This window comes from Anomalospiza imberbis, chromosome 26 (assembly GCF_031753505.1).
Source record: "Anomalospiza imberbis isolate Cuckoo-Finch-1a 21T00152 chromosome 26, ASM3175350v1, whole genome shotgun sequence".
Taxonomy (NCBI): Eukaryota; Metazoa; Chordata; class Aves; order Passeriformes; family Viduidae; genus Anomalospiza; species Anomalospiza imberbis.
The window spans coordinates 4,589,579-4,613,169 of NC_089706.1; the positions used below are offsets into that span (position 1 = coordinate 4,589,579).

Below are 23,591 nucleotides of genomic sequence, written 5' to 3' on the forward strand. Positions count from 1 at the left end.
GCTGAAGCGGCTGATGTGGCTGCACCACGCCCTGGGTGCCGTGCACACCGCCAGCAGCAGGGATATCCCACTCCCAAACGCCAGGTGGGACGCGCAGAAGAGCCAAAATCCCTCAGATTTCAACAGCAGCGATGGAGATGAGGCTTCCAGCCAGATGAAGCAGCTGCTGGAACCGATGGAAGCTCCGGGCTTCCTCCCACCAAAGCAGCTGGATGGGAACATCCCAGAGGGTAACTGGAACCCATAGCGCCTTTTCAAGCCCCTTTGACTTCTCCCAGCACTGTCAGCCCAGCCTCTGTCCTTGGCTTTACACGTGCACTGCTGGAGGGAACAGCCCCAGCACAAAGGGGAACAGCAAAATGAAAACCCTTAAGGGCATTCACTCCTCCAGGTGTTCACAGAGACCCTCCCACAGAGGGTTAGGGTCCTCTCCCATCTGAGCGCTGTGACTGTGAGATGCAGAACTCCAACAGGTCCCTTCTCTTCCCCTGCCAGGGCCCTCCATCCATCCCATCCATCGCTGGGGATGTCTTAGGCATGCTGCAGCCAGCTGGGGCTCCTGGAGCTCACACTAGCAGGAAGTTTGGGGCATTAATCTGCACATTCGCAGCCTAATGTTTTGACAAAGAACTTTAACTCTGGATACAGGTTCTCTTCCATTCACACCTGCCTGCAGTAATTTCACACTCTGCTCTAGTAATCACTTTTCTTATAGTGTAGTTACAAAGGGTTTTTCCTGCTCCCTCAGCATGCAGACTGTTTTAGACACCTCGGACCCTCAGGTTTTCCTTTGTTTTCTCAGGTAGAAGTTGGCAGTGATCCCCATTCAGCCAAAGCCCCAGACACTCACCTTGTTCTGCTGATGGAGGAGATGAGAATGAGCTTTCAGGATCTCTCTTTGAGCCTTTTGTTCCACACTTCCTTTTCTTTTCTCAAGTGAAATCCTCTCCAGGAGCTCCCACAGCAGCAGGAAAACAGATTCATGAGGCCACCTGTGTCTCCTGAGAGGTACCACTTGATTTTGCTGTTCACCTTTGATAATAAATAGATCATCTCTGTCTAAGCAAAGCAAGGTCCAGTTTAACTGTAAAGTCAGTCTTTCAGAAGTTAAATCTGTCATGTGTGTTGCAAATATATCAGCTTTTCCATTGTGTAGGGACACTGTTTTAATCCTGAAAAAATTTCTCCGTTGCTGATAGACTTCAACTGTGCTGAATGCAGTTCTCAGTGATTAAAATGTTAATAATAAAAACCCTTTTCACTCTCTTAATTGCACTGTTTTTTAATTTTTTCTTCGGTAGAAATGTAAATAAAATGAAGCACAACATTTTCCCAATGTCTCCACACATCTGGGATGACTATTTGTTATGTCATTCCTCATAGCTCCCTACTAGGTTCCCAAGGCTAGTCAAACCATTATTGAAGCTGATGGTTTCAGATATTTTAGATGAGCTGGCAGGAGTGAGATGAAAATGAGTTGTGCAGCCCCAGCTGTACAATGAGCTTGCTGAGCTGGGATGTGGGAGCTCTTCCTCACCAGAGTCAGAGGATGGAGCCCCGAGGACCTGACTGTGACAGCTCAAACCTCTGGGAAATGATCCTGTCCTGCCCAGCACACTGTGGATCAGCCTCTCTGTCCTTCTAGATGCAGTTTCCTCGGGGACTGAGGGCTTGTTTCCGTGATCCCTGAGAGGCAGAAGTGACTGTTGGTGGCTTGGTGGCCTCTGTCCCCTGGGCTCCTGTGGCCATAGGGGGATGTGTATCGCCTCTATGGGGACGGGCAAAACCAACCTCCTCTGGATGGTGAGCCCAGGCTGTGTGCTGGGAGGCTGCAGGTCACAGCACCATTGTGGGAAGGAGGCAGCTAGGACAGGACTTCCCAGGCTGGCAGGAGTACCCCAGGAGCATCCTAGAAGCAGTGTAGGTACACGGCAGTGTAGATACACAGCTTGTGGTAATTGGGAGTGGGGCTGCGGCCGAGCCTCATCCCCAGTGGGCTCCAGCTGTGTAGATCAGGGGCCCAGCATTGAAGGGAATGAGACATGGAGTGCCGAGGTGTACTGACCAAGCAACCACCAAAGGGTAAAGAGGGCACACAGGTGCAGTGCATGAAGGATAAGGGTGTAAAAAGTTGTGCTGAAGAACAAGAAAGGACAGATTCTTGCAGCCTTCTGAAGTGACACGATGTTACTCGGTATGGGCAGACACCCGAGGACTTGCGCTGTGGTATTGTGTACGGTATCTGTACGAGCGAACGCTTAAAGCCTTCTGAAACTGTAAAAGGTTGTGCTGAAGAACAAGAAAGGACAGACTCTTGCAGCCTTCTGAAGTGACATGATGTTACTCGGTATGGGCAGACACTCGAGGACTTGCGCTGTGGTATTGTGTACGGTATCTGTACGAGCGAACGCTTAAAGCCTTCTGAAACTGTATGGCGATGCTCTGTGTATCGCGGACGTCTCGACTGTGACACCGCAGACAGGCCGGCACCGCGGAGCTCGCAGCGCCGGTGCCTCTGTCCGGACTCAGGGGAGAGCAAGGGCTGCTCTGGCTCCGCGCCCGCCCGTCCGCAGCCCCGGGCCGCCGCAGCCCCGGGCGCGGCGCAGGCGCTGCCGGCGGGGGCGGGCGGGCGCGGGGCTCCGCCCGGGCGGGGCGGGCCGGGCGCGGGGCGCCTGCGCCGCCGTAGCGGTCCCTGGGCCGCCCGTCCCGGCCGGGTCGCTGTCGGTGCGGGGGGCGGCGGTAGCGGCCGTGGGGGTTCCGGTGGCCCCGGTCCCGAGCCCCCCACCCGCCGCTCCGCAGCCGCCTCGCCGGGACCCCGCCTCGCCTGCAGCTCCTGCCGCCCCTCCCGGGGGCTCCGGGTAAGCCGCTCCCGCCTTGTTCCCACGGGCGCTCCGCATCCTCTCCCCGCCCTCCTCTGTCCCTCCCTCTCCGCGGGCCCTTTGCCGCTCCGGGGGAGCGGAGCGCTGGGGTCCGGCGGGGCTGGGGTCCCGGGGTCCGTCCAGCGGTGGGTGTCCCTCCCGCGGGGCGGCCGCGCTGCGGCTCCGGGGCCGGCGGGAGTCCCCTGCTCCTCCTCTGGTGGTGGCTCGGGCCCCCTTTGTCCGCTCCCGGGGATGCTGCCGGGCCCCTCCGCCGGCCGGGCCGCGGGGCCGCCACCCCAGTGCCACGCCGGTGTCACCTCCCCGGTTGAGCCCCGGTGCGGGGGCGTCCAGCCCCGCTGCCTCCCGCAGCCCCCGGGGTGGTGGTTGATGGGCTCTGAGCGCCCATCCCCGTGGAAGGAGCCCCAAGCACTAACAGGTGGTTTGGCACCGATACTTTCTCTTTTCTTCCCCTTCCTTTTTTTTTTTTTTTTAATTTTGTTTTTGTTTTTTGTTTTTTTTTCCCCTGCACCCCCTTTCTGTCAGATAACTTTCCTGGTTTGTTCTTTAGGAAGTGAAAACCACCCATGGCTTTTACACCTCCCACTCACAACCACAGAGTGTATAAGTCCCATTTCTGGGAGCGTGAGCACTCACCTCAGATATGTAACCCCATATCCAGGGGTACTCGCAGAGTGTGACCCCCCACTCGTGCCTGCCACTCTGAGCTGCTCTTGCATAAAGCCACGATTCCACCTCACATAAAGACGTAATTCCATCTCAAAAGCCACCCAGCTGGAGATGGTCACCAGCTCGTGTCCCACGAGGAACCTGTAAAGACAGCACACACGGAGCTGCTGTCTGGGAAGGAGGTGGCTTGCAGGGCCCTGTGGTGACGCCTCGTAAAGATCTGCAAAAAGTGAACAGAAAGAGTCATTCGAGTGTGTTGGCAGCGCCCAGGGTTATAAAAATGGGAAGTGTCTCACCTGTTTTGTCTGCAATTTCTAGTAATAGTTGCAAAACTCTCTTACCTTACTGCGAGTTACGTGATGCACAGGAGAACCAGGGGTGGTTGTACATTGGAAATCTTTAGGGTTTTTTATGCATATCAGGAAATAGAGCTGGGGTGTCAAATCCACTGAAGCTGCTACTGGTTAGGGGTGCCACACTCCATTTATATAGTGTATTCTCAGAAATTGAAAGGATATTAAAATACATATATCTTTCTTAGAAATAAATATGTTACATACTTACACTAGGGTTTGGGGTTTTGGCTATTTTTTTAAGCTACAGCTTGCTCAAAGGCAGTGATCCTCTGCATTTGACCAAATTTCTGTGAGAAAACATCTTGTAAAAGTGTTTAAGGACAACTAAATGCTCTTTTTGCTCATTCCTCAGTTGCTCCCTTTTTGGGATGACTTGCAGGATTTAGATAAATTTCACAGCAGAAGAGCCAGTAGGTAACTGGTGGAATTATTTCTGCAGGGGTTATGAGAAGAATAACTTCTGGATTAGATGTTTCAGTGTGATATTCCTGAATTTTGAACATTCATTAAAGATAGAATGTGGTGGGAGCAATAAGCACTTGCAGTACTGGCTGAAATTGTGGTTTTTGAGGTACAAAGTTTCTTTAGTTTCCTTCCCTCTAATTTCAGATCAAAAAATGTTCAAAACAGGAAGTTTGACTTGTACCTTTTATTTTGTAAGACTTTTCCCTGCTTAGCTTAGACTGGTGGTATTTGTTGTTAAAACCTGAACTCTGTGATTAAGCATCACTTAATGGGTTTGGACTCTTGTTTGCAGATTATTTGTAATTTATAATGTTTGATGTTCCTCCTTTCTCCTTTCCTACCAGCCATGGCCATGACAGGCCCTACGCCATGCTCATCCATGAGTAACCACACCAAGGAGAGAGTCACAATGACAAAGGTGACGTTGGAAAACTTCTACAGCAACCTCATAGCTCAGCACGAGGAGCGAGAGATGAGGTAAAAATCCTTCTTGTTTCCCTTCCATACTGAAGAAGAGCCAAACTTTACATTGAACTAGTTTCATTTTAAAAGCAAAAATAATAAAATCACAGACTGGTTTGTGTTGGAAGGGACCTTAAAGCTCATCCACTCTCACCCCCTGCCATGGCAGGGACACCTTCCACTAGCCCAGGTTGCTCCAAGCCCTGTCCAACCTGGCCTTGGACATTTCCAGGGATGGAGCAGCCAGAGCTGCTCTGGGCACCCTGTGCCAGGGCCTCAGCACCCTCTCAGCCAGCAATTCCTTCTCAGTATCCCACCTAACCCTGCCCTGTGGCAGTGGGAAGCCATTCCCTCTTGTTCTGTCCTCCCAGGCTCTTGTCCCAAGCCCCTCTCCATCCCTCTTGGAGCCCCTTTAGGTACTGGAGGGGGTTCTGAGGTCTCCCTGGAGGATTCTCCTATGCAGGCTGGGCATTCCCAGCTCTCCCAGCCTGGCTTCAGCCATCAGAGCATCTCCATGGCCTCCTCTGGACTCTCCAGCAGCTCCGGCTCCGTCCTGTGCTGGCCAGCTCTGCAGGTGGGGTCTCACCTGAGCAGGGCAGAGGGGCAGAATCCCCCCTCCCCTGCTGCGCACACTGGGGGAGCAGCCCAGGGCTCCGTGGGGTCTGCACTGGGGCATGTCCAGCTCTGCCTCACCAGCACCCCCAAATCCTTCTCCCAGGGCTGCTCCCAGTCCATTCTCTGCATTTGTGCTGGGATTGCCCCGACCCATGTGTAGGATGTGCGGGAAGACAATGCAGGGAGCCAAGGAGGGGCTGTTGTGGGGAGTCACTCAGTGCTGCCTGTGACTGACCTGAACCTGGGGCACCTCTTTAAATTCCCCAGTCCAATCCAGCAATGGACTGCACTGAGCTGTGTGACTTAACCTTGGCTGGAACCCTCTAATTTGCTGAATATCCTCAAGTTGTAGCACTGGGACTTCTGCTGTTCTCCCAGCTTGCCATGGAGTCTATAACCAGAATTTGGAAAATGGTTCAGTGTTGGTTTGGCTTTGCTGCCAAAGCTGTAATGAGCTCCCTGAGGAGCTCCCCAATGCCTGCTCACTGCAAGAGCTGCAGAAATGAGGAAGCAATTTAGAAATAAATACTAATGTGCAAAGATATTTGCTTCAAAGCTTCCGATGAGTAAAGAGAGACTGAGGTCCAATTCAGACAGAAAATATCACCGATTTAATGAGTTTCTTTCTCCTCACACAGCTCTTGCCTTTAAAATTTATTTACTTACTATGAGCACTGTTGTGTGTTCCCAAAACCTCAATTATTTTTTCTGTTTAGGATCAAGACCTTGTCTGAACAGACTGGAGTTTATAAGTTACATGGTTTTTGTAACAACAGACATCTGTGGGTGTTTAATTTGGAGTTTAAATAGTGTTGACACTGTACCCTGAAGTGCAGATTGACCCTGTTAGGGACATTTGGGGGAATTTCAGCATGGCTTTGGCATCACTCAGTCCTGCTGAGCTGTTTAATTCTGTGTATTGCACAGACTTTGCTACTGGAGTTGCTGGTTTGAGTGTGGGTTGGGATGCCTGGGCAGGGCTCACTGGTACTTGAGCAAGGGCATTTTCATTGTGCCCGATTCTGAAGTGATAGCCCCAAATATTATCACATCACAGCAGCTGCAGAGAGCCCCGGGAGACAGGAAGAGGATCTTGCAAAGAATGACTTGCAGAAAGAGAAGGAATTTTTTAGTACATCTGTAATGTTCCAAACCACCAGGCCCAGTTCAGCCAGCTGTTAATACGACCGGCACTGGGAAAAAGTTGCCAGAGGATAATCATTGCAAATGTCCCCTGAAGTCATTCCCCTTCTGAAGTCTTGCTTCCTCCTTTCTTTTCTCCCAAATAATCCTTTTGTACTAAGACTGAAAATATTTCTGATTCTTTAAGGGGGAGAACATGTACAGACAAGTTTCCTCTTCCCAAATATTTTGAGTGTTTCAGGGATTAGGAAATCTAAACTAACTTTTCTCATCTTGCATGTGAATAATTTGAGATGCAGAGAAATTTTAAATGTGTTTGAATACTAATTCTTCCTGGAATAAGTGAAATTTTGGTGTTTAAATGCTTCTTATGGCTCTGGCCTGAAGTGACTTGCCCAGCTGTCAGAGAGAGATAAGAACAGAACCCAGATCGCTCAATTTGTATTTGTGTACAGCAAAAATGTACACTTGAATAACTTGTGGAACTCAAGGCAGGTTTAGTTTATTAAAACCAGAGAGGACAAGGTTGGAATTATAAAACTGGATAGTAGATTCTTCAAAATTAATTTCCTGTCTGAGTCTCTCCTTTAAGGAGAGGTACATCTTTACCTCATAACTTGCTGGCACAGACCAGAGGTTGTGGATATGTGCACCTTGTTAAGAAACAATGATTCAACCTGTTTTTTTTTTCTAATTTCAAGGTTAATGATTCAACCTTTATTTTTCTAATTTGTCTCTGCTCTAGACAAAAGAAACTAGAACAAATGATGGAAGAAGAAGGCCTAAAAGATGAAGAGGTAATGAATATGGAAAAACTAATCTTAATGGTTATACAAGAAATTTTCTTTTTCTAAATGGAGATCTGGGATCTTTCCTTGGAATTGCTGTGGTCCCTGTGGAACCCACCTGCAGAGCTCTCACTGGGGTCTTTTAACTCTAGAAAAGAATCAGGAGGTCGGCACACGCGCAAAAGGAGACGGAGTTCCTTCGCCTGAAGAGAACCAGGCTTGGCCTGGAGGACTTTGAGTCTCTAAAAGTAATAGGCAGAGGAGCATTTGGAGAGGTGAGTCCAGAAAAAAATGACTACGTGTGTTTTTAACTGGCTCTGGTGTTTGTTAAAGACTTGCTTAGTTTGTACAAGCAAAAGGAAAGTGTAACAATCACTGATTGTCACCGATTTAGCTGAACAGTCACCTGCAGCTGTTTTTTTACCTAATAAATGCGGGTTCAAGGCATCCTGTGCTTTAAAGGAAGCACAGTGATGTTGAGAAGGACCTGATGGACAGCTAAATACAGGTTTGCAGTGGGTTTTAAAGGGGAACTTCTGAAGCTGGACTTCAGGAGAGGTGGAGGGCCCTTGCAAAGTCTCTTCAGAGAAGGGGCTTTGGACCACCTGCTTTAGGTGTGTTGCATTATGGTTTTTTCTGATTTAGAGATGGGGTAATTGAGAGGTGTTTTAAAAACTTTTATTCTGTTTTTAGTCTCATGTGAAGGGTGAGACAATACAGATGTTATAATTTACACCATCACAATCAGAAGTTAACTATTTCTTAGTTACAATATATTATTAGTGTTTCTTGGTCTATCACTTTTTGCTACACTATATTGTAAATGCTTTAAAGCTAGTTATCTCAAATTACTCTTCGTGGGTCTTATTACAATGTATTTCTTTTAAAACTTGTTTCTAATTCTGTTTTTCTCTCAACAATGTTTATCCTATTCCATAATACTTCTAACTTAATATTTCTTACCTCAAAGTTTACATACAAATGTATACTATGTGAACTTTCTGTTAAATTTTAAGAATTCTCTACAAATCTATTTCCTACAGGTGTGAATCACTCATGGTCCTCTGTTAAAATAACTGCAGCTCTTAGCATTAACAGGACTTTCTGCCACTGCTGTGCCCTGTGTAATGCTTCTTGTGTTTTATAATCTGAGACAATTTCATGAAATGACAGCCAAGGGCTTGATAGCCAACTTTGCCAAGAGCTGTGCTGGGAATGCTGGATTTGATCCAATCTTTGTGTGCCCCCAGGTGCGCCTGGTCCAGAAGAAGGACACGGGGCACGTTTATGCCATGAAGATCCTACGCAAAGCTGATATGCTTGAGAAGGAGCAGGTGAGGAACACCCCGAGCAGGAGCTGTACCATGGGTCACTGTGGTGTGTGCAGAGGAGGAATAGGCATCTGTGCTTTAGCAGCTAAAAATTCTGGGGGGTTTTTTGTGTCTTTTCTTATAGAGGAAATAAGTCAGAAAAATCTCTGAACTCGCAAGGACTTCTTTTCTAGTGGGCTCTTTCAACACAAAGTCCTGTGCAAATGATTCAATGCAGACTTCAAGGCCAGTGTTTTACTGCACTTTTGACTTACAGGATTGGATATAAATACCAGAGATACAACTGCTGGAATTCAGACTCAGAGACATAAAGCAGCAACATTTAACATATTTAAGGCTTTCCTTTGCTAGTACTTCTGGATATATAATGATCTGGGACAGTCATGTGTTCAGCACTGGGATGAAGCTCTTGTGTTTTCAAAAAGAGATCTAATCAGTAGGTAAAAATTGAGGTTTTTGTTTATAGGATTTATATAATGTATAGGTTTACTAGGTGTATATATAATAAGTATAAAATATATGTATCTAATCAACCACATGTTGAAGTTCTGATAGTGTTTCTGCCTTTGTGCAGAAGTTTGACTTTTGTCTTCTCAATATTTGATGCTGTTCAGAATAATAATTGAATTGCCTCTGAAATAAATGCATTTAATAAAACTTATCCAATGCACTATGTCTGTCCAGGTTGGCCACATCCGTGCAGAACGGGACATCCTGGTGGAGGCAGACAGCTTGTGGGTTGTGAAGATGTTCTACAGTTTCCAGGACAAGCTAAACCTCTACTTGATCATGGAGTTCCTGCCTGGAGGTAACTCTTGGGAATGCAAGGGCTGCTCTCCTTTTGGGGATTGCTAATTTCTTCATTACAAATGCAGTCTGGGACTAGAGTGCATGTGGGTGCCCTGCAGTGGTGTTTGTACTGTACATCTGGAAGGGAACAAGATTTCTGCTTTTTAGGGTACTGAGGTGTTTGGGCAGGCTTCAGGTTTCCTGTTGGGGTCTTCAAGCTGTAGATATTTAAATTTGATTTTAATATTTTTCTATTTAAACTTGGCTTTAATATTCTTCTATTCTAATATTCTACCCTTGCTGTGTATAGAGCCACAGCATATCCAGGTTTGGCAACCTCTAACCTGCTGTTTTAGCTGAATGCAGCAGAAATAGCTTTTTTCTACAAATGTCTTCACACTCAGTGAGAGTGGAGCCCGTGTGTTCACCTCTGGGGGGTTTCCAGGTGACATGATGACACTGTTGATGAAGAAGGACACTCTGACAGAGGAGGAGACGCAGTTCTACATCGCCGAGACCGTGCTCGCCATTGACTCCATCCACCAGCTGGGATTCATCCATCGTGACATAAAACCAGACAACCTCCTCCTGGACAGCAAGGTATGGGCTGGCCACAGGCTGGGGAGGAGCAAAGAGGCCTTGTGATTGCTCATATTGACCTGAAGGGCTGTTGACAGTTGTGGAAGAAGATGGTGCTTCTTTATTTAGCCCTGTTCCTTCCAGCTTTTGAGGGCATATCTGCCAAATTGCCGGGGAGAATCCCCAAAAGCCAGGAAAGACCCCAGCTCCACTCAGACCCTGAGCTCTTCTGACAGCTGTTTAAACTATTTTTGGCTATTTCAGATGCAGTTTAGAGCACGTGGTTTCAGTTCCCTCTTAGGCAAAGCCGTTTCCCTTTTCTCTCACATCTGTTACACTCCCACTTGCCAGCTCTGGTCGTACCAAACGTGAAGGACGTGGCTGTTCAGTAGCCAGGCTGAGAGTGGAGAACCTCCCTCAGGGTCAGGGTGTACCCCCGAGGGCTGGCCAGGCTACCTGGTTATTGCAGGCACTTTGCAAAAGCCTGATTGTTTCAATGTCCTCCTATTGCTCACTCCAAGTTTGGCTAAAATCAAGGTTTCTTGGGAAGAGTTTGCCAGCAGTAAATAATGACTTTCCCACTACTGTGTAATGCACTGTTGGAATTACTGTAGAATCCCAGAATGGTTTGGGTTGGAAGGGACCTTGAAACTCATCCTGTTCCACCCCCTGCCATGGGCAGGGACACCTTCTGCTGTCCCAGGTTGCTCTAAGCCCTGCCCAGCCTGGCCTTGGACACTTCCATGGATCCAGGGGCAGCCACAGCTTCTCCAAGCAGTGTGTCCATTTCAGAATGTTCACATTTAGACATGATGACATTTAGGACTTTGAAAAGGAGGTATATTTTATAGATACACTTCTGAAAATTGCACATAGTCAGTGTGGTCACGTTATGCACCAGGACAGGTTCAATCACTGAATCAAGGGTGTTTTTCATCTCTTGGGGCCAATACACAACCCAGGGACTGCAGCTGCCTCTGGAGACATTTCCTTTCACCCTGAAGTGGTTGAGAACTTGCAGAGCAGAGGTTTCCTGAAGTAAATTGTCACTGGGCTTTCTCTGTGGAGTAGCAGTGGAAATGATGGCTTCATTCCCTGTACACATCCAGTGTTGGGTTTAAACAAGGAAGGCAAAGGACCCTGAGGGGCTGGAGTGTGTCCAGAGAAGGGAATGGAGCTGAGGATGGGTCTGGAGCACCAAGAGCAGCTGAGACACCTGAGGGGGTTAAAAGGAGGCTCAGGGGGCCTTCCTGCTCTCCCTGCCAGGAAGGTGCAGCCAGGTGGGGGTCAGGCTCTTCTGCCATGTCTCAAGTTAAAGAATGAGAGGAACTGGCCTTAAGTTGTGCTGGGGAGGTTCAGATTAGATTTTTTTTTCCACTCTAGGAGTGGTCAGGCATTGGAATAAATTGCCCAGGGAGGTGGTGGAGTCACAGTCTCTGGAAGTGTTCAAGAGGCATTTGGATGTGACATTTGGAGACATCATTTAGAGGTGTTGATGGTGGTGTTGGGTTCTCTTCCAACCTTGCTGATGCTGTGATTTACTATGATAATATCTTATATATTTTTTTTTTTGTTTTTGTTTATTTTGTGTTTTGTTTATTTCTAGGGCCACGTGAAACTCTCAGATTTTGGTCTGTGTACTGGACTGAAGAAAGCCCACAGGACAGAATTTTACAGGAATTTAAACCACAGTCTTCCCAGTGACTTCAGTAAGTTCTTTGGCTCCAAAGAGTATCCAGTTGGTTGCTCTTGGGTCCTGACAAAACTCCTTTCAGTGTGAGGGCGTGGCTGCAGTGAGGAGTCTAATAATCAACTTTACATCTTGAGGTGGATTTTCATTTTCTGGAAAATCAGTTCAGTTAATTTAAACCCTTTTTCATTTCCAGAAGTTTGTCTCTGAAACAGACTCTGCTGTAGCCCTTTGCACGTGTAATAAAATGAGAACTCAGTGACTCGGTGGCTGCTGGCTGGATCTCAGGTGTTACTGAAATTAATAAACCAGCAGAGTCTCTGAGTATCCAGGGTTATTCTCAAGGGGAAGGACGTGGGTCATGGAGTTACATCAACCCTGAAAGCATGGCTTGCTAATGAAAGGCTCAGTTAGATGCTGCCCACATTTCATAGGTTTGGAAGGTGCTGAGAGGTTTAGGTTTGGGGTATTGACACACATCCTAAATGAGATATTTAGTGTAATGGTTTTGGGGTAAAAATATATTAGGTGACCAGTAGGATTCAGTCACAGCTATTGAATCTCCTTCAGCTTTCCAGAATATGAATTCCAAAAGGAAAGCAGAGACTTGGAAGAGGAATCGCCGGCAGCTGGTGAGTAGGTTCCACCTGCTTGGAGATGTTCCTGCTGAGGTGCTGCATCCAAATGGAACATGGATTTACATGGAAGTTTTTAATGCATCTGAGTTCTGGACAGTTGTGAAAGGAAAAGATTCAGGCATTTTTTAAAAAGAAGAGGAATGACTCTAGTTTGTCCTTCATCCATCTGCTGAACAGCTGGTGACATATGTGCTAGAGATAGCACTGCCATAATTATTTACATGGATATCTGAAGTCTCCCAGCCAAAACTATCAGTTCTTGCCACTTCCAATCTCACAAAGGGCTGCTGACCCATTCCAAGGTGACCCATTACAGGACAGTGAAACCCTTCTCTGTTTTCCTGATGCTATTTTAAGACTCTTTCATGTGAAGACATTAATTTTGTCTCTACATATCTTGGAGGAAAGGCTTTAAACACCTTTGCGAAAGGATCTTGGAGACAATCTGGTGTCTTCCTCAAAATAACCACTGTTGTATAAGTTCCCATGTCAGGCAGTTTTCCCTGCAGATGCATAACTGATGGTGTTTGTTCCAGGCTTTTTCTACGGTGGGAACTCCAGATTACATTGCTCCTGAGGTTTTCATGCAGACTGGATACAACAAGCTGTGTGACTGGTGGTCCCTGGGGGTCATCATGTACGAGATGTTGATTGGTAAGGAGCAGGCAGGGCAGGCTGTAAGTGGGAATGGTGGAGCAGAACATCAGCTGTATTCATAGAATCCCAGACTGGTTTAGACTGGAAGGGACTTCAAAGCTCATCCCTGACACGCCCTGCCATGGGCAGGGACACCTTCACTGTCCCAGGTTGCTCCAAGCCCTGTCCAACCTGACCTTGGACACTTTCAGGGCTGGGGCAGCCACAGCTTCTCTGGGCAGCTTATTTCTGAGCTTGGGGTCAAGTTCTCAGAGCATCCACTCCCTGCCTGGTGTCTGAGGTGTGTTTTGGCTTCAGGAATTAATTTTGCTTGATCCAAGATTATATTTTTGTTTCTTTTCAGGTTATCCACCATTCTGTTCCGAGACTCCTCAAGAGACATACAAGAAAGTGATGAACTGGAAGGAGACCCTGACATTTCCTCCAGAGGTTCCAATCTCTGATAAAGCAAAGGATCTTATTTTAAGGTGCCAGCCCCATGGTTTGCCACTTAATACAGCACTAACTTTCTTGTCTTGTCTCTGTATTCTGTGCCTCTCATGTTTTGTTTCACATGGAAAAACCCAGATGCTACAAACTGTTACACACATGCATCAAATGCTGAACTCCCTTGCCAAATACTTTAGTCTTCAGGACATTTAGTGGTTCCCTGACTAAACTGTCCTAAAAAGGAGTTCCCATGGAAGTGCTACTACTCTGGCAAAATGCTTCTGCTCCTTATTTTGCCTGCAGGCTTCTCATGGAAGGACACAAGTTCAATCCTTTTGACAGAGCTGACTTCTTGCAACAGCAATGATTTTGCCTTTGTATGCACTGGAGCATACAAATGTATCCCAGTGCTTGCTGACTCATTTGTACTTCAGTATCTATTCTCAGGACAGAAATATAAATGTCTGGTTTTCTAGGCTTTATATGTTCTCTACTCTGGTCCTGAAATGGAAAGGTCACATTATCCTGTTGTTAAGGAGTAGCACATCTTAACTGTGGCATTGGACATGACATTCCTATACATAACTTTGTGTGTTGGTTTTGCTGTGGAAGTTTTTAGTCTGCTCCATTTATATGTTAAGATTTTAGTCTGCTCCATTTATATGTTAAGAAACTGAAGCAGTATCAGTTCAGAAAACTGTTCCATTTCTGGATGGAATGCTTCCGTTTTCATTCTCCCTTCATTTTCATTCTTCCTTCCATCCCAGATTTTGCTGTGAATGGGAGCACAGAATTGGTGCATCTGGTGTGGAGGAAATAAAGAGTAACCCATTCTTTGAAGGGGTTGATTGGGAGCACATCAGGTAAGATGCTTTGCAGAAAAGCAACTGCTCTTCTCTAGGGACTGCTCAGGCCAGCCCTGGTCTGCAGCAGGGAGCAGCTGACTGGCATTTATCAAATCCAGCTGTGGGTGAGAGCATTTTGTTCTCTGCCTGAAGCTTGCTGAGGTTTAGGTACCTTCAGTCTTGCTTGTGTTAGGAAATGGAAGGTGGCTGAATCTTGCTTTGTTTGCCTTTGAAATCTCAATGCTTCATCTGCTCTTCTTGGCAGAGAGAGACCTGCTGCAATTTCAATAGAAATTAAAAGCATTGATGATACCTCAAACTTTGATGAATTTCCAGAATCTGATATCCTTAAACCAACAGGTAAATGAGTGTTTCATTCTCTGTGTAAACCTTCCTCTTCTCCTGTAGAATAATCCTTCCTGTTAGTCAGATCTTACTAGATGCTGATTTTATTTTTTATCATGACCAAATAGCTTGGAAACCTTGTGGTGCAGGGGGTGCAAACTGGAATTTGGGTTCCAGGAGATGCAGGCTTGTAAATGATGTGGGAGTTGCCTGAGAAAGGGCAGCTCTCAGAGGCAGCAGAGCTTCCAGAAAGTTCAGATCTCAGCAGGGCCTGAGAGCCCAATGCTGCAAGCTCCCCTCAGTGCTGATTCCTGCTGGCACTTGGAGTAGGGGTAGGGAAGGGTGGAACTCAAGGGGATGTTTTGCTGTGAATCTCTGAAGGATCAGAGCATAGTCACACATTTGTTCTGTGAGTTTAAAAACAGAACCACAGACTGGTTTGGGTTGGAAGGGACCTTAAAGCTCATCCCCTTCCACCCTCTGCCATGGGCAGGGACACCTTCCACTATCCTAGGTTGCTCCAAGCCTGTCCAACCTGACCTGGAACACTTCCAGGGACTGGGGCATCCACCACCTCTCTGGGCAACCTGTGCCAGTGTTTCACAGCTCACACTGTAAAAATTTCTTCTTTCTATGTGGTGTGAATCTACCCTCTTCTAGCTTACAACGCTTGTGCCATGTCCTGTCCCAGCAGTTCTTTCCTGGGGCTGAAGCATGAAGCTGCATCTGCGGTTAGGATATTTTTTTTTTCCTTTAGAAACATTCATCCAGTGTTTTGAATGAAAATAAACTCTGCAGTTTCAAAGAATAATTCTGTTTCTTCTATGTCTTCCCAGTGGCAACAAGCAACCACCCAGAGACAGACTACAAGAACAAAGACTGGGTTTTTATCAATTACACCTACAAGCGTTTCGAGGGCCTGACAGCCCGAGGAGCAATTCCATCCTACATGAAAGGAGGGAAGTAACACAGCTTTACCTGAGACTTCTGAGCCGTGGAATTCTGTTGCTGTACTTTGGGTTTATACCCATAAAAGAACTTGTTCTTTTTTTTTTTTTTTTAAGAAAACTTGAGGGCTATCAACTCTTGGAGAAGACTTCAGGACCCTGTTTTGTTACATAATTGGTTGTTATTAAGGATTTTTTTTCCCCTGTGCCATTGAAAAATTCCACATATTTGCATCATCTCTGCTGCCAGCACCTTTTGCTGCTTCAGGAGCAAGAGGGTTTTTTTTTATATTCTTTGACAGACTGTCCAGTCCACTGGGAGATGAGAGCAAGCTTTCCCTTTGGCATTGCAATGCATGGGATTCTCCAGGACTGCATCCAGTCCTGCATGAAGTGACAAACTCACTCTGCTAATTCTGCCAGCACTGTTTGCCCAGTAGTTGAAGACTCCAGGACAGAGGAAACAAAGCAATAATTGAAGCTTGAGACAGACAACTCTCCAGGAAACTGTCTAGTAGAAGGACACAACTTGGATTGCCTTAACCTTACTTTGTAGTGCTGTTTTTATAATGCTCCCTGGAAGCCTCTTCAATAGCATTTCTCAGCTCTGTTGCTGTGGCCCCCAGTTCTGGTGCACTTTACTTTTGGTACTAAGTGACCCTCAAGCCATTTAATGTTTTTTCTAAATTAAAAAATTTTGCAACACTTTTTCTTTCCTACATAGAGGAGAAATGGGCCATTTCCTCCACTGAGCGCTGAGTTTTTGGTTACTGTATGTCAGGATGGATCCATAAACAATGCAGATAAACTACAGCTAGTCACATAAGTGGGTCTGGAATTAGAGCAGAGGGAGGGAAATTCCAGGAACTTGATCCTTGGTGGGCAAGTTGTGCACAGCTGGGTCAGCCCTGAGGCTCCCCAGGCCGGTGGCTGTTGTTTCTTGGCCACCTCTGAGCTCTGCTGCATCTTCAGTGGTTTAAAGGCCAAACCCCAACTTCTGTGGCCTTTTTGCTGTTGGTTTTGAGCAGAACAGGATCAGAATGTTGCTGATGGAGGCCTGCCTGGTGTTCCCTCACAGAGCTGCTCTTGCTGTCCTGGCTGTACCATCTGTACCCGGAGTGTTCCACGGATGGTGCCTCATGGGCTCACTTTTGGGGCACTGGAACCCCCCATGTCCACTTGTTGATTGTTGCCTATTCTAATTTACAAAAGTATATTCAGTTCTGATCAGGGTCTCTCCAGAGAGCCCCGAAGTGCCTTTCCTTGCCTAAGCCTCTCTCAGAACATGACAGCATTTTGGGAGGGAGGATTCTGCCTCAGCTGAGCTTTTCCCCGATTCCGTTTTCTAACCACAAGCTCCACTTTGTGCCCGTTTGTAGTTAACGCTGCACTTCCAGGGGCAGGTGGCATTAACCCTTGGGCCTGCATGGTTCCAGTCTGGAATTTGCAATCAGATATTAAAAATACAATTCAATGAGTTTTCTAAAAGCGTGTCTCAATTCAAATTGTCTTGGATTCCTGCCAACTTCTCTTGGCGCTGAACACTTAACTCCAGACAAGAAAAAGCTCCAGTGATGTCTCACAGGAAAAAAAAAAAGGCTTCCAGGTCTGTTTAGTCCTGACTTTCTTGATTAGAAAATGAAACAAAATGGATTTGTAGTGGAACTTTTTTTTTAATATAGGTGCTTTTAGGGAATGTTTACCTAGATGTCTCTTGACTTGAGTGCCATCCCGAAGGACTGGTGGGGGACTGCCAGTACTGTACAGAACTTGTCAGGTCCTCCCCTCACCACCCCTGTGCTTTTTGTACATGTCCTACAAGTTTATGACTTGCCATAAGCAGTTCAGACAGCAGTTGGATCCTACCAAGCTAAAATGCAAAACTAGCCTTAGTTGGAAGTCCCAGGATCTCTGCAGTCAGAAGGGCTCACTCAGATGAATAAGGGCTAATGGAAGGAATGACTTACAGGATCAGGCTTTCATCAACTCGTCCCTAGATCACATTCTGCTCCCTTCTGACCTTGCATGAAGGACTCATACCAGCTTCTGCAACTGTTCCATCCTTATCCTGCAGATTCTTCTAGCCATTAGAAAATGTTGCCTTATAAACCATTGGAATTAATGTAAGACCTTTTTTTTTCAATTCCTAACAGCTTAGTTACTGCCTTAAAATAAAAACAAAAATCAAAATCCTTTGAAGCTGCTGTGGATTAGGAACAAATAATTTTGAGATAATAGCTGCATTCTTAGCCCTTTACTGAAAGGGACCAGCATTTTTATTTATGAATACCAAAGATGAAGAAGCTAAACAATTTTAAGTTGTGATAAGTTGCTGTGAAAAACCAACTCTCTAGTACTGTGTATTGTGCATTTTTAGGCTGTGTTTGAAGTGGGACCCCTCAGGTGTGTCACTGGAGTCCAAGGTGAAGTTTTCAATGGCACGAGGAGCAGTTGGGGTACCATCTTGTTGTCTTCCAGCAAAAGCTGGATGTCTTTGAATCCAGTCCTGCTGGACACACCTTTGCAGTGGGAGGTTCTGTATCCCAGGTGCACTGTAAGCCTGCATCCTTTTCCAGTTTTTTAACAACATTAGGGAAAAAAGTGTCTCCTACAGCATCTCCTTCCCAGGATCCACACTTCACTGCTAACAGTACGGATTTTGTATGCCTGTTACATCTCCCACAGTAGCCAAACATTTTTACACTTTTTTTTTGTGTTTTGAGGTTCTTAGTATCTTTTTTTTTTTTTTTTTAAGCTGCGGTTGCTGGATTTGTAGAAGTAATTCCAGTCTGAATTTCCAGTGGATCTGAACACCTTATATTGCCAGTTCATCTCTGTATCATGCCTAGCACCAAGCTGCACTAAGTGTTTCTTATCACTGTGCCCTGACTCTGCCTTAACCTCTAAGTTGAAAAAGTGTTCTGTAAATATTTAAAAGCTGTTACAAAATTGCACTGTACAATTTGGCAGGTGTAGTCAACTTTTTATGGAGCGATCTCATTGTGTTGTGTAAATAAAATCCTCTTAGTAAACACACTCTTGTTGGTACGCTGTTTTACAAACAAGAATCAGGGAATCCTGGAATGGTTTGGGTTGGAAGGATTTAAAGCTCATCCATTCCCAGGCTCTGCCATGGGCAGGGACACCTTCCACTGGCCCAGGTTGCTCCCAGCCCCATCCAGCCTGGCCTTGGACACTGCCAGGGATCCAGGAGCAGCCACAGCTGCTCTGGGCACCCTGTGCCAGGGCCTCAGCACCCTCACAGGGAACAATTCCTTCCCAATATCCCATCCATCCCTGTCCTCTGGCAGTGGGAAGCCATTCCCCTTGTCCAGGTCCTGATGAAGACTCCTCCACTTCTCTTGTAGCCCCTCTACATAGTGGAAGGTGATGTGAGGTCTTCACACAAATCCCACCTTGTTTGAACTGTTAGTGCCCTTCCCAACCTTCATCAAGAGAAGCCTGGAAGTACATCCAAGGATGAAGATGGAAATCAAAGCCAGACCTGCTCCAAAGCTGTTTTCTTCTGAAGACAAGTAGGTAGAAGTGGAAAGCACTTTTCACAGCACGGATCAAAAATACTGGGGCTTGCTAGAGATGCTGCAGTCCGTGGGTCAAGGAGTGTTGTCTGTGCTGCCTTTGGAACATCACTGCAATGAGGTGTGGGGATGAAGAGAACTTTGGGGTCCTCTCAGCACAAATGGGGCGAACACTTCCGTGCAAACCAGGCTCTGATGCCAAACTACTCCTAAGACTTTGGAATCACAACCCACACTTACTTAATGAAGCAAGGAAACAAAACGTTGTAGCTTTCTACGCCCTGCCTGTTCTACTCCACATTTAAAACAAATTTTAAAGGAGCCAAACAAGTCACATATAATTTATACTTTAATACAGATAAAGAAACCATACATCTGGGGTTCATACACAGCACAGGAGCACTTCAGTACATCTAGAGTAAGACAAAAGTTGACCTTGTACTTGAAGTAGGTGACCATGAGAGGAGGAAAAACAAACACGTTTAAAATTTGATTCAGTGTTCCAATGGAACTCACTCTACTAACAAAATTTAAAATCCAGAATGAATAATTACTTGGGAAAGCCAATAAACTACAGTGGGTAAGTGGTAAAAACTGCATGGAAATCATGGGAGCTGGATAATGCGCATCCCATGCTGAAGGGGCAGTTGATTGCACAGGGAACCACCAACTCCTACAGGCACTGACAGTCTGTAACTCCCAAAAGGGCTGGGTGCAGCGTAATAAACTGCCTGAATCCTTCCAGAGGCTGAGCTGCCCCTGGGCTCAGGGACACACTAGGTGGGATTTGGTTTGGCTGGATATGGTACTTTAGCTGTCAGATCCCAAAAGGTGCTGTTGAGGTGCAATTCTCAGCACATGATGCCTTGACACAGTCCTGAGGAAGAGCTCTGAACAACACCCACACTTCAGTCCTTAGAGCAGAACATGTGGAACCTCCAATCCCAGCTCAGCTGGGCAACACTCATTTACTTACACCTGACACTGCTGGGGAAATAAATACACACTGGAAAACATAATCACGGAGCCTGGGGGCCTTCACTGCTGGGCACTCAGGACCTAGGGCCAAGTTCCACCACTGCTGGGCTCACCAGTGCTTCTGTTTGTCCTGAGGAACAGCTCACCACCAAGGCAAGGACTGGGGTTGGTGTGGTCCCTGGTGGAGGCTCATGGTCCATGTGTCTTCCATTCTCTAGCAATTCATCTGGACCAATAATGGAGTGTCTGCATATCACCCCAGCTCTGTGCAGGCACCAAAGGACACTTCTCTCTACTGACCTAAGGACACACAGGGAGGAGTTTTCAAAAGTAGTCAAGAGAAATTTAGGCATCTGAACACCTGGGACTCTTAGAAGGTCCTGAAATCTTCCCATAGGCACTTCTTTTTAGAAGAAATCTATTTGCTGCACTTGGGAAAGAAGCTAAGAAGGGAAACACTGAGAGAATGGAACTTGTATCCATACTAACGGAAACTAAAATGTGCCTTGGCAGAGATTTGTTACTTGCAACTAAAAATTTCTGCTTGATCTTGTTATGTTACTTGCACTGAACACCACAAACACCTTGGCAGCAACCAGCACTGCTCAGTTCACCATGCACTTGGCAGTCAGAAGGAGAACAATACAAATTTGCTTGATGTTGCAGCATGGCAAAAAATGATTCAACTTTCTAGGGCCAGACTAATACCTACACCTCAATTTTGCCTAGTCTGACCAGGTAACTCAACACTCATGCAATCCAGGTTTCAACACCTTTGCCAGAGCAGCACTGACCTGCCCAGTTTTGCGAGGAGCTCTGTCCCTCACCTTCTTGAATGGTTTCAGCTTTTCTTTGCACCAGCACCATGTTTTAAAATTCTGGTTTGGGTACATAGAGCCTTTACGCAGCCACCAGAAGGGATGGCTTTGTGAGGCAGCCCAGTTCTGGGTGCCCTCAGCTCAGCTGGGGCAGTGCAGAACTCACTGTGTGCTCATCAGGGGTTAAGCCACTTCCTACAGGGAACTCTCACAGGGAATTCCTACATGTAACTCCCACAGGGAACTCAGTGCTGCAGGAGCAGGACCAGTGAGGCTCCAATCCACCTGAGCTAAACCAGCCTGGAGTGTGCCTGTTCTTAGAGTCACAGCTTTGTTGGCCCTGAATCCAAACTCCCAGAGCCCTACACAGATCAGGATAATACACTCAGAGCAGCAATGGAGAGCTGTTCCCAGGTATGTGCATTTTTCTCTGCTGAGGTCTGGTTTACTATTGGTATTTCTTACCTGCCTGACAAAAATGGTCCAGTCAGTTCCAAATTGGGAAGGAAGTAGCTGGCTTTTTAAAGCTGGAGCAGCAGCTCCTTGGAGAGTCTACAGCAAGTCTGACTTAGGTTGATGAGACCAAGGATTTTACTCAGGTAGTCAACTGGGAGCTCCTCCACTGGCTTTATTTGTCTTAACAGGGGGATGGAGAAGACAACTCAAAGTCTTCAGTGTACACAGTCACCTCTAGAAAGCTTCTTCCATTTATTTGGCTATTAACAGATTTATTTTATTGGTAAAATATCAGCTACAGTCTTTTGTGGGTTTTCCTTCAGCATGATCTACTCATTTTACAGAACTTTACAGAAAACATCCCTAGAAACAGTGATTCCATCTCACAGAGAAGTACAGATGGGGAATTCCTGTGAACATGCTTCCTATGGAACTGGTTCCTCCTTCCTAGGGCAGCAGTACACCACGCTGGATCCAAAGCCAGGTGGCAGTGCAAACAGATTCCTCCTTGCTCAGGGTTTGCTGTCACACTGTGCTACATTTCTGCTGGTTGATATAGAATATCATCTGTCCTGCTTTGATGTTCACTCCTCTGTAACTCACAAAAACAAAGCAGTGCCTAATGGTAAAGGAATGCTTTGTCTTGACAGGCCCAGACCTTCCTCTCTCATGTCACACAAGTCGTTTCCACACACTTGTGCTCTTCTTTCAGAAGTTTAGATAAAATATTCAGCACCCACAATCTGGAAGCCTTTGTAGTAGAAACAACAGGTCATTTCTTTTTGTCTGAGCAGACGTTGCTTTTGATTGCACAATTAAGACTATGCAGTGTGGCTCTTTATTAACATGCTTGAAATATGACAACGTAGTAAGAGCATGAACGAGGAAAAAGCACCTTGCAGGAGTCTGTGTCCCATCACCTGGGATGAAACTGCGGCGAGAGGTTCCCACATCCAGCAGGATTCTCCACCCTGAGCCGCACTAATCCGGTAGATCATTAACAACCATCTGGGAGAAGGGGGCGTTCAGCCTGTCCAGTTCATCCACTTGTGGGGGATGATGCATTATAACCTCGTGGTCCTCTGAAACATCATCCCCCACCGTGACCAGGTTTGTTAGGGATTTGCTCCGAACACACTGGAAATCCACGTGGCGGCTCTTGCCCTCCTCCTTCTCCCAGGACATCTGAATGAACGGCCGCTGCACATAGTTGTAGATCACCTCGGAGCGGCCACCAGGCCTCCTCTTCACCTTCTCCTTGCAGGTGGGATACCCTGGAGACACAGACAGCCATTCAGTTTCACTGCACCTCTCTGACTCACAAAGGGACAACAGGATTCCAGAACTCCCAGGCAGGAGTGACTGTGGGGTCAGGGAGGGACACACACACAACTCAGTAGACAAATGCTCAGATTCCAGATGAATGCTCAGATTCCACATTTAGCATTATTGGCTTGCAAAAACCTGTTCTCTTTTCCCCTGAAAAGGAGTCCTGGAAAGCTGGACATTCTTCAAGAAGGAAAACTTAAGGCTCCAGGAGCAGGTCATCCCCATGTGCCAAAAGATGAGCCAGTGAGGATAAGAAGGAAAAAGGGCCAGATGAATCAGGAGGACTATGAGGAGGTTATGTGAGGAGAAAATGAGGAGTCAAGCCTGAACATGAGCCCAGGCAGGCAACAAGGCCATGGGGACCTGGGCTGTACCAGCCACGGTCTGTCCAGCAGGCCCAGGGCAGTGATTGTCCCCCTGTGCTGGGCACTGCTGAGGCACCTTGAATATCGAGTCCAATTTTGGGCCCCTCACAACAAGAAAGACGAGGGCTGGAACACGTCCAGAGAAGGGAACGGAGCTGGGGAAGGGCCTGGAGCACCAGGAGCAGCTGAGGGAGCTGCTGGGGCTCAGCCTGGAGCAAAGGAAGCTCAGGGGGGACCTTGTGGCTGTGCACAACTCCCTGACAGGAGGGGGCAGCCTGGGGGAGTCAGGCTCTGCTGCCAGGGAACAGGGACAGAACAAGACAAAACAGCCTCAAGCTGTGCTGGAGGAGTTTAGATTGGATATTAGGGCAAATTTCTTCACCAGGGTTGTCCAGCTCTGGCACAGGCTGTCCAGGGCAGTGACTCCAGAGTCACCATCCCTGGAGGGATTTAAAAGACATATGGATGTGACACTTGGTGAT

The 23,591-nt window shown here is 46.8% G+C and overlaps 2 protein-coding genes across 4 annotated transcripts in view; one reads left to right on the top strand and one right to left on the bottom strand.

The window, feature by feature from the left end:
- Positions 1–2,689: 2,689 nt before the first annotated feature.
- On the top strand, positions 2,690–18,660 carry STK38 (serine/threonine kinase 38). Its single transcript, XM_068173147.1, has 14 exons — positions 2,690–2,858; positions 4,711–4,843; positions 7,332–7,383; positions 7,527–7,649; positions 8,625–8,708; positions 9,390–9,513; positions 9,940–10,094; positions 11,680–11,782; positions 12,334–12,395; positions 12,938–13,055; positions 13,402–13,525; positions 14,255–14,350; positions 14,598–14,692; positions 15,514–18,660. The coding sequence occupies exons 2-14, from the start codon at positions 4,713–4,715 to the stop codon at positions 15,642–15,644; spliced, it is 1,398 nt and encodes a 465-aa protein (XP_068029248.1). The 5' UTR covers positions 2,690–2,858; positions 4,711–4,712; the 3' UTR covers positions 15,645–18,660.
- A 2,735-nt stretch (positions 18,661–21,395) lies between these two features.
- Positions 21,396–23,591, bottom strand: part of KCTD20 (potassium channel tetramerization domain containing 20) — a 28,098-nt gene continuing 25,902 nt past the window's right edge. For all 3 annotated transcript variants that reach the window (XM_068173146.1, XM_068173143.1, XM_068173144.1), the window contains exon 8: positions 21,396–22,689. In XM_068173146.1, the coding sequence (XP_068029247.1) occupies positions 22,397–22,689 (293 nt within the window). In that variant the 3' untranslated portion in view covers positions 21,396–22,396. The remainder of the gene's footprint in view (positions 22,690–23,591) is intronic.

Excerpts from the sequence above, each read along its gene's own strand:
- STK38 (XM_068173147.1), top strand. The coding sequence starts at position 4,713 with ATGGCCATGACAGGCCCTACGCCATGCTCATCCATGAGTAACCACACC. Across the intron at positions 7,384-7,526 it reads AAGGCCTAAAAGATGAAGAG|AAAAGAATCAGGAGGTCGGC; the intron begins GTAATGAATATG and ends TTTTAACTCTAG. Across the intron at positions 13,056-13,401 it reads CATGTACGAGATGTTGATTG|GTTATCCACCATTCTGTTCC; the intron begins GTAAGGAGCAGG and ends GTTTCTTTTCAG.